Source organism: Callithrix jacchus, chromosome 9 (genome assembly GCF_049354715.1).
Source record: "Callithrix jacchus isolate 240 chromosome 9, calJac240_pri, whole genome shotgun sequence".
In the NCBI taxonomy this organism is placed as follows: Eukaryota; Metazoa; Chordata; class Mammalia; order Primates; family Cebidae; genus Callithrix; species Callithrix jacchus.
The window spans coordinates 103,277,458-103,288,001 of NC_133510.1; the positions used below are offsets into that span (position 1 = coordinate 103,277,458).

The 10,544-nt window shown below is 44.5% G+C and overlaps 1 protein-coding gene across 5 annotated transcripts in view; it reads right to left on the reverse strand.

Moving 5' to 3' along the window:
* The window catches only part of BLTP3B (bridge-like lipid transfer protein family member 3B), a 94,543-nt gene extending 88,178 nt beyond the window's left edge, over positions 1–6,365 (reverse strand). For all 5 annotated transcript variants that reach the window (XM_078337103.1, XM_002752898.7, XM_078337102.1 and 2 more), the window contains exon 1: positions 6,092–6,365. Coding sequence is in view for 1 of the 5 variants with exons in the window: in XM_002752898.7 (XP_002752944.3) it covers positions 6,092–6,135 (44 nt within the window). In the remaining 4 variants the exon portion in view is untranslated. The remainder of the gene's footprint in view (positions 1–6,091) is intronic.
* Between the last annotated feature and the right edge of the window lie 4,179 nt (positions 6,366–10,544).

A 10,544-nucleotide genomic window follows, 5' to 3' on the forward strand; every position in this document is an offset into this window, starting at 1 on the left:
CAGTTATATGCACATTAACTTCTCTTCAGCAACTCACTTCTATGGCCACATCAAGTAGCTTTATCCTAAACCAGCTCCACTTTACCTCTAAAATCTTAAACTTCAAAGTGACAGTTTCAGACAACATCTCCAATCCTTCCAATTATCTCATTCTTTTACTCCATTACTCTTCCACCTAGATAGCATTCCCAATTCTTTGATGGTTCTTTCCTTTCTCTCCAGGCTATTAGCTGCTGCCCTCTCCTCCCCTTCCTATATATCCTCAATCTAGTGGCCTATCCCATCAACACAAAGTGAGGCACTCTAATCCCTCTCATCCACTTTGCCATTCAGGCACAAAAATCTTGCACGTTTAACCCTTCTGAATGTCCATAATGAATATTCTTTTTTTTTTTTTTTTTTTTTTGAGACCGGGTTATGAGACTTGCTAATTTTTGTGTTTTTTGTAGACAGAGTTTCATCATGTTTCCCAGGCTGGCCTCAAACTGCTGGGCTCAAGTAATCCACCTGACTCGGCCTCCCAAAGTGTTTGGATTACAGGCATTAGCCACCACACCTGACCCCATTTTCTACTTAAGTTACTCAGAGTCCATTTGTAGACTCCGTATTTCCACCCTAGATATTTCTCCTAAATGCTAGACTCCAAAAATTAGACTGCCTTAATTCGTATATCCCTCTTACCTTTATTAGTAGTCACTCTTCATCCCCAGGATAAAGTTCAATTTCCTTAAGATAGCAAATGAGGCCCTTGGAAATCTAATTTAGTTCAGTGCTTATGACAGATGACAAATAGTGCAACAAGCCTAACTCAAAACAGCCATTCCCATTACCATATTTTTGTTGTACAACCCTTTACTATTGCTAATTGAACCATGGATAGACAAAATTGGGTCACAAAAGCTCTCTCTCTGAGGATTCTGAAACCTGACAGGTGAAATCAGAGACTGGGAATTATAGAAGATAGGTCAGCACTCTAAAGCTGTAGCTCCCAGTCAGGAGTAATTTTGTCTCCCATGGGACATTTGGCAATGTCTGGAGACATTAAACTTCCTACAATGCACATAACAGCCTTCATAACAAAGAACTATCTAGTTCAAAATGTCAATGGTGCTAAGGTAAAAAACCCTAATGCTACTTTAAGATGAAGGTCCAGGGGCCGGGTGCGGTGGCTGACGCCTGTATTCCCAGCACTTTGGGAGGCCAAGGCGGGTGGATCACGAGGTCAAGAGATCGAGACCATCCCGGTCAACATGGTGAAACCCTGTCTCTACTAAAAATGCAAAAATTTAGCTGGGCATGGCGTATGCCTGTAATCCCAGCTACTCAGGAGGCTGAGGCAGGAGAATTGCCTGAATCCAGGAGGCGGAGGTTGCAGTGAGCCCAGATCGCGCCATTGCACTACAGCCTGGGTAACAAGAGCGAAACTCCATCTCAAAAAAAAAAAAGAAAAAAGAAAAAAAAAAAAAGATGAAGGTCCAAGAACTCTTCCAATGAGATTCTAGGAGCTGGTTGGTTTCTGTTCTTTCCTTGGTTTGGCTGTTCAGAGATTCTTCTGCTTTCCTTTACATTTCCCTTTGTACTTAAATAGATCGGGTTTCTGATGTTTGCAGGCAAAACAACTTCTAGCACAGAACCCTAGCTCAATCATATGACACACACCTGTACACTTTAAACTGGTTTCTCAACCTCAGAACTACTGACATTTCTCGGCAAGTAATTCTTTGTTGTGGGGGAATATGCTGTGCATTATAGAATGTCTAGCAGCATCCCTGGCCTCTATTCACTAGATGGCAGTAGTACTACCTTCCCCTCCAGGTCTCGACACTTAAGAACTCAAGACACTGCCAAATGTCCCCTAAGGGGCAAACTGATCCTGGTTGACAACTGCTGCTTTAAACTATATAATGACTCCACCCAGGTGAGCTGTACGCCTGCCGAGTCAACTATCACTCCCAGGAAACCTTGTGCAGAGCACAGTATGCCCTTAGCCTAAGGGAGGGAGGGAGGGAGAGGAGAGTGTATCAGAAACTTCCCTGCCCCTTTTCAGGTCCTGGCTTAATTGAATATACATCCACTTTGCTGATTTGCAGGTGCCTGTTCACACATGTACACACACACATGTACACACACACACACACGCACACACAGGTCTTGAGCTGAAAGGTAGCTTCTGCTCTTATTTCCTTTCTCACTTTTGTTATGACTTTCCTTTAGAACTTTCTATTCCTGTGTGAAAAACTAGTCTAGAAAATCCTCCCAAAATACATTCGGTCCTATTACAGTTTGAAAGATCTGGGCAGTTTCTCCTTCAAAAGCTTTCTCTGTTTCACTTCGGAAAAATGTCACTACTCTAACCTCCCTCCAGTCCCACCAAGACGCTCCTTGTCCTCATTCCAGATTCTTCAAGTAGATAAACCTTTTATTAACTCAAGAGATGCCTGGAATACAAACTAACAATTAAGCAAGAAACAAGTACCTAGATTTACACTTCTCAAATAGTTTAGCATTGACTTAAGTATTTCTTAATCTCTTAAGAACAATTCCTCTTTCATACTTTTCCAATATACTAGCTTCTCCAGTCCCTTCAACCAGGCAAAGATGGTTTTAATCTTGCAACTACACTATATTTCAACCTCAAGGCTAAGAGCGAGAGCTTTTTCTCATGTTGGTTCATAGTCTTCCTCCTTATTGACTCCTCATACAAACCTCTCTAAGAACTAGGTCATTTTCCTTCTTATTTTCCAGGACTCCAAAGGCACCACATTTATTTAATGATTCAATTACTCACTGCCTCCTAAAGCCACAGGAAACCGGTCATGCTCAAATCTATAAGAATATTGGCAGTAAGCCAGGCACAGTGGCTCATGCCTATAATCCCAACACTCTGAAAGGCTGAGGTAGGTGGATCACGATGTCAGGAGTTCAAGCCCAGCCTGGCCAAAATGGTGAAACTCATCTCTACTAAAGATAGAAAAATTAGCCAGGTGTGGTGGCACATGCCTATAATCCCAGCTACTCGGGAGGCTGAGGCAGGAGAATCACTTGAATCCGGGAGGCAGAGGTTGCAGTGAGCTGAGAGATCATGCCACTGCACTCCAGCCTGGGTGAGTGAGATACTTGTCTCAAAAAAAAGAATATTGGCAGTAGTCTTGCCTCAGTTAAAAAAAAAAAAAAAAAGAGCAACATTAAGGGAGAGTAAGCTCATTCGTGTTACATATCCATTCATGCAACAAATAGTTTGTTGAGTACATACTTTATGCCAGTCTCAAGACAAAAATCCCTGCTCTCATAGAGTTTACATTCAAGTGGAGAAAGACCCCGTCTCTACTAAAAATACAAAAATTAGCTGGGCATGGTGGCGCATGCCTGTAGTCCCAGCTACTCGGGAGGCTAAGGCAGAAGAATTGCTTGAACCCAGGAGGTGGAGGTTGCGGTGAGCCGAGATCACGCCATTGCACTCCAGCCTGGGTAACAAGAGTGAAACTCTGCCTCAAAAAAAGAAAAAAAAAAAATTAAACTTGAACCAGGTAATTTCAAAAGTTCATTCCTACCTGAGTAACTATACTTTATCACAACACCTGCCTTGTTTTGTCAATTATGAGCTGCCTTTAGATTTATGAATAACTATTTTTTTGTGGATGACAACAATTAGCAGTAAGATTAACAAAACGAAGAATTTTAAACTCTTTAGTCACCTGAGGTAAGGATGTTTCGAAATATGAAATAAATGAAAACTCAAGGGTCCCAAAACTCATCTCTGAAAAAAAAAAAAAAACCCTCATACTATTTACCACACAGCTATTAGAAATCATGCAGATTTTAAAACTAACCCTAAGAACTGGGTGCCGGCCTGTAATCCCAGCACTTTGGAAGGCCAACACGGGTGGATCACCTGAGGTTGGGAGTTCAAGACCTGCCTGACCAACATGGAGGAACCCCACCTCTACTAAAAATACAAAATTAGCCAGGCGTGGTGGTGCATGCTTGTAATTCCAGCTACTCAGGAGGCTGAGGCAGGAGAATCGCTTGAACCCAGGAGGCAGACGTTGCAGTGAGCCAAGATCGGGCCATTGCACTCCAGCCTGGGCAATGAGCGAAACTCCATCTCAAAAAATAAAATAATAAAATAAAAGCTAACCCTAAGGACTCAATTTTCAATATATGGGTGTTGTCCATCTCATGCAGTAAGCCATGACATCTTTGTTCTTAAGTTTTAAATTATACTTTGGTATGCATGCTGGTAATTTTTTAAAGCCCCTCTCAAATGGAGTTCTATAAAAGAATTAAACTCACTTTGGGAGGCCGAGGCGGGTGGATCACGAGGTCAAGAGATCGAGACCATCCTGGTCAACATGGTGAAACCCCGTTTCTACTAAAGATACAAAAAATTAGCTGGGCATGGTGGCGCGTGCCTGTAATCCCAGCTACTCAGGAGGCTGAGGCAGGAGAATTGCCTGAACCCAGGAGGCGGAGGTTGCGGTGAGCCGAGATCTCGCCATTGCACTCCAGCCTGGGTAACAAAAGCGAAACTCCATCTCAAAAAAAAAAAAAAAAAAAAAATTAAACTCTAATGCACTATTTGTTGATTGAATTAACTTTTCTCCTTCGCATCTAGAATGGTACTAGCTATGCAGCATCATCCCCGGACGAGTGAGAAAATAGGCATTCAAATCATTTTCTGCAGATCTGAATTTTCTTACGGAGCTGGGTATGAGAAAGGCTGGAGGACATAAATTAAAAATAGATAAAACCTTCCAAAATAAGACAGTTAAGGATTGGACCATATATACATACTTTTAAAAGAAACTTTCCAATGAGTGATAACTTTAAGAAATACATATTCATGGAGGGGGTGGTGGCTCAAAACCTGTAATCCCAGCACTTTGGGAGGCCCAGGAGAGCAGATCACCTATGGTCAGGAGTTCAAATAACACTACACACACACACACACACACACACACACTCACTGCTATACTTTGCTACTTTCAAAAAAATGCTATATCTTATTCAATATTATAAATGAGGAAAATATTTGCTGAATCACAGAAGTAGGAATTCTGTTCCCAATACATAACCTGTGGTATAAGACAATTTGGGGAATCAGAATTATGTTTACTATATAAATCTATCATCATACCCGAGTGTCTCCCCAAAATTAGTTAAAAGTAACTTACAAATAGAACAGAAAGGGATCCTAACCAAGATATTTGAGTTTGCTGGTAACAACTTGGAACAAGATCCTACATTTAGCCTGTATCTTGAGACAAACATGGAGAAGCCAAGAGCAGTAACAAACTGCCAGTTTACTGAGTCATGTTTCTGACTAAAACCACGTTGTGAAATGGAGAGAATGACGTCTTGGGTTTAATTACCACAGATGGATTAATTCCCTGAATTTTAGAGTTTCAGAGGAAAAAGAGCAAAAACCAAAAAAAAAAAAAAATGTTCAGTAAGAATGCTGTGGGTCTCATATGACTCCAGAAAGAACTTGCCAAAGCTGCGAACTCAGCTTATTTACATAAAACAAATCCTAACAGTGCAAACGGACACACCCTCTGATGCCTCAGAGCAGGAACGCCAAGGTGGGGGAAATTCAGAACAATCACAAGGTTAACGTTTCACTGAGTACACAGCCTCCTCTGAGAGTCCACTCTGCGCCAGACGCCCTCGGTTAACGGAACCGCTCTGCTTCAAGGGGAACGAGCACCGAGCACGAGTTGGAGCCCAACACGTCAACCAGGCACCTGGGTGACGCCAGGCCACCTCCAACCTCCGCGCAGTACCGCTCTGAGAGGACCCGGGACGCCCCCAGACGCCGCGCCGGGAGCAATCCCAGCCCGCCGTGCTCCGCGCTCCTCCGCGCGCCAGCCGGGGGAGAGGACGCGTCAGGGGCCCGACTCGTGAGGCCAGCCCCGGGAGCCGCCAGCGACGAGAAATCGGGGCCGCGACCTCTGCCCCGGCCGGAGCGTGGAAGTCCAAAGGTCGCCTCCAGTACAGCCACCAGTCGCCGCCGCCCCCGAAGCCGCAGGCTGACTCCAGTTACGGCTGGGGCGGAGGCGGACTGGCCCCAACGCCCAAGGCGCTCACTGACCTGGAAAGGTGCTTCAGGATTTGTTTCTTGATGATCCCTGCCATAGTGCCGAGGCGAGAGGCGCCGCGCTCTCGTCCTGTTGCTCACTGCCTCCTCTCTTCGTGGCCGTCTTCCCTCTGTCCCGGCTATCCCGGCCGGAAGAGAGGCGCCGATCGCTCACGACCGGGAGAGACTCGAGGCCCGGGCTAAGGCCACAGCCGCCGCCAAGAACCCAGAGCATCGCCCTCAGACCGCCACAGCTGCCGTCGGCGCCATCTTGGCTGCAGCATCACCTAAGAAACCCGGGGGAGGGCGGAGGCGGGGCGGGGCCGGCACGAGGCGGGGCGGGGCCAACGCCGGCTGTAGGCGGGCTCTGGGCGGGGGCGGGAGGTCTGCGACCCTGACGCCAGGGTCCTGAGCAGCTCTCTTGTCCCTGGGCCCTTGACTCCCAATCCGCTAACCTTCTTGGCCTTAATCCTCCCTCCTTCCTTCCGCTGGTCTTGTTCCTACCTCCATCGCTGACCGGTCGCTGACTTATCTTTCCACATCCTACTTCTCTTTTTCATTTCCTCAGAATGGTTTTTTTTGGTTTTGTTTTTCTTTGAGACGAGTCTTGCTCTGTCATTCAGGCTGGAGTGCAGTGGCGCGATCTTGGCTCACTGCAACTTCCGCCGCCCGGGTTCAATTGATTTCCCTGCTTCAGCCTCCCGAGTAGCTCCAGAGATTACAGGCGTGTGCCACCACACCGGCTAATTTTTGTATTTTTAGTAGAGATGGGGTTTCATCATGTTGTCCAGGATGAGCTCAATCACTATTCGCCCGCCTCGGCCTCCCAAAGTGCTGGGATTACAGGCCTTAGCACCCGGCCAAACCAACGTATTTCTTTTGTTTGTTTATTTATTTTTTCTTTTACAGATGGGGTTTCACCATGTTGGTCAGTTCAAGGTTCACCATCTTGAACTCTTGACCTTGTGATCCACCCACTTCAGCCTCCCAAAACGCTGACATTAAGGCGTGAGCCACCATGACGGGCCCAGTGTATTTCTTAAATGTATTTGATTGATGACTCATGCCTCCCTAAAATGTATAAAACAAGTTGCATGCCTACCACCTTGGGCACATGTTCTCAGAACCTTCTGAGCACTGTGTCATGGGCCATGGTCACTCATATTTGGCTTAGAATAAATCTATTCAAATATTTTATAGACTTTGACTCTTTTTGTACACAAGGGTAGTTTGAAATCAGCCATGATAACAGTATTTACAACAAAGCAAGGCTTTTTCTCCTAGAAATATAGTTGTTAAACATTCACCAGCACAAGACTATAAAATGAGTTTAGGCCTAGCCTGGTGGCTCACACCTGTAATCCTAGCACTTTGGGAGGTCAAGGCAGATGGATTACTTCAGGTCAGGAGTTTGACACCAGCCTGGCCAACATGGTGAAACCCCACCTCTAGTAAAAATACAAAAAATTAATTGGGCATGGTGGCAGGCGACTATAATCCCAGCTACTGGGGAGGCTGAGGCAGGAGAATCGCTTGAATCCAGGAGGCAGAGGTTGCAGTGAGCCAAGATCGCGCCATTGCACTCCAGCCTGGGCAACAAGAGTAAAATTCGGCCCCCCCCCAATAAAAAGAGTTGGAGGGAGATGAGATTGTAAATGTAAATATGTGGACATTATTTTATAGGAAATAGTGAGTCCTGAAGACCTCTATGATGGGTGAAATGCGGAAGATGTTCATATTTCTGAATTAGAAAAATGTTTACATTTATGCTGTCAGTTCAAAGGATGGAGAACAGAATGGATGCAGAAAGGGCATTGAGGTGGTGGTGGCATTATTTCAGGTAAGAGGTAAGACAGTATCAGTAGAGGTGGAAGAAGGTGAAGGACACATTCCAGAGATTAAATTAAGAATAAACATTGGAGGTAATTGAGTTATTTGCTTGGGACACACCATTAGTTAAGTAATATAGTTGGACAGGCAGTTTTGGAAATAAGATCCTGTTGAATTTCTTGCCTTTAAGGCTTTCTGAGGATTTCTCAGTGGAAATTTTGTGAGGTTATGGTTTTGGGTGGAAATTCTGGTTTACGATTTGTGGTAGCTGAAGCCAAGAACAAGAATGATCTTGATCAAAGAGTATGTAAGTGATGAGAAAAGGAAAAAGAAGAGAAAGGGCTGAAAAACAGGAGAGACAGGATGGAAAGAGCTTTTTTTTTTTTTTTTTGAGATGCAGTCTTGCTCTGTCGCCCAGGCTGGAGTACAGTGGTGCGATCTTGGCTCACTGCAACCTCTGCCTCTTGGGCTCAAGCGATTCTCCTGCCTCAGCCTCCTGAGTATTGAGGACTACACGAGCGCATCACCATGCCCAGCTAATTTTTTGTATTTTTACTAGAGATGGGGTTTCACCATGTTGGCCAGGCTGGTCTCAAACTCAGGTGATCTGCCTGCCTTGGCCTCCCAAAGTGCTAGAATTACAGGCATGAGCCACCATGCCTGGCCTGGAAATGGCATACTTTAAAGGATGAGAGATAAACAGAAAAATGTTGGCTGCACTGTAAGATTTACAAAATATTCTTTACTTGATTAAGTAAGAAATCTTATAACTTTAGTTTTTGAGATTTTTTTTTGAGATCTTACAACTTTAAGTTGGAGAAAATAGAATGACTATGAGAAAGAAAAGTAGCTCAGAGCAGTCTGGAAAATGTGAGGTATGTAAAATTTATTAGACCCAGAGTGACAGGAGAATAAGATATAACTCTCATTCTCCCACCCATGTCTAGGGTTAATTGTTTAAAGGCATTTTCGTTTTTTATTTCTTTCCCTGTAGTTTCCAGACTAGCTGACAAATTACCTAAAATGTTTGAGTTTTGTTTTTTTCTTTTCCTTTTTTTTTTTTTTTTTTGAGACAGAGTCTCACACTGTTGCCTAGGCTGGAGTGCAGTGGCACAATCTCAACTAGCTGCAACCTCTGCCTTCCAGGTTCAAGCAATTCTCTGCCTCAGCCTCCTGAGTAGCTGGGATTATAGGCACAGGCCACCACGCCCAGCTAATTTTTATATTTTTAGCAGAGACAATGTTTCACTATCTTGGCCAGGCTAGTCTTGAACTCCTGACCTTATGATCCACCCCCATTGGCCTCCCAAAGTACTAGGATTACAGGTGTGAGCTACTGCTTCCGGCCTTGTTTGTTTGTTTGTTTGACAAAGTCTAGCTGCAATGCCCAGGCTGGAGTATAATGCTGCAATCTCAACTCACTGCAACCTCTCCTTCCCAGGTTCAAGTAATTCACCTGCCTTAGTTTCCTGAATAGATGGGACTACATGTGCACACCACCACGCCTGGCTAATTTTTGTATTTTTAGTAGAGATGGGGTTTCACCATATTGGCCAGGCTGGTCTTGAACTCCTGACCTCAAGTGATCCTGCCGCCTCAGCCTCCCAAAATGCTAGGATTACAGGTGTTAGCCACAGTGCCTGGCCCAAATTACCTAAAATGTTACCACAAGTTGCACAATGTACCCTCATTCACTATCTCCAGGTTCCTGGAATTTCTGATACAAAGAGCAACATATAGCCAATAAATAGCTTATGTTATTTTAATAAACCAATGTAAATTCTTGATAAACAATTTAAGAACTGCTCCTTCTCTTCTCTTTTAAAAACCCACTTAAGGCCAGGTTTGGTGGCTCTTCCCTGTAATCCCAGCACTTTTAGAGGCTGAGGTGGGTAGACTGCTTGAGCCCATGGATTCAAGACCAGCCTGGGCAATATGGTGAAACCCTAACTCTACAAAAAATACAAAAATTAGCCAGGAGTAGCGGTGTGAGCCTGTAGTCCCAGCTACTTAGGAGGCTGAGGAGGGAGGATTGCTTGAGCCCGGCTGGTCAAGCTGCAGTGAGTCATGATCATGCCACTGCACTCCAGCTTGGACAACAGCAAAACACTGTCTCAATAAAAACCCAAAAAACAAAACAAAACCAATTGTAACTGCTTCTAGTTGGAGCATATATTCAAGGAAACTTAAATCTATGTCTTCAGGGTTGCACTTCTCAAACTTGGCTCAAAGAAACTTTCCACTGGTAAAATAAGTAACTCTGGCTGTACACGATGGCTCATGCCTGTAATCCCAGCACTTTGAGAGGCTGAATTGGGAGGACTGCTTGAGCTCAGGAGTTCAAGACTAGCCTGGGCAACAGGGTGAAAACCAGTTTCTACAAATAATTTTAAAAATTAGGTGGGTATGGTGGCTCACATCTGAGGTCCCAGCTACTGGGGAGGTTGAAGCAGGAGGATCACTTTATCTCACAGAGGCTGCAGTGAGCTGAGATCATGCCACTGCAATTCAGCCTGGGCAATGGAGAAAGACCTTGTCTCAATTTTTTAAAAAAGAAAAAGAAAATAACTCCAAATATGAATTGTTGGAACTTTAAAATAGTCTCAACCAAGGAATGTGATTATAACACTTGAGTCAT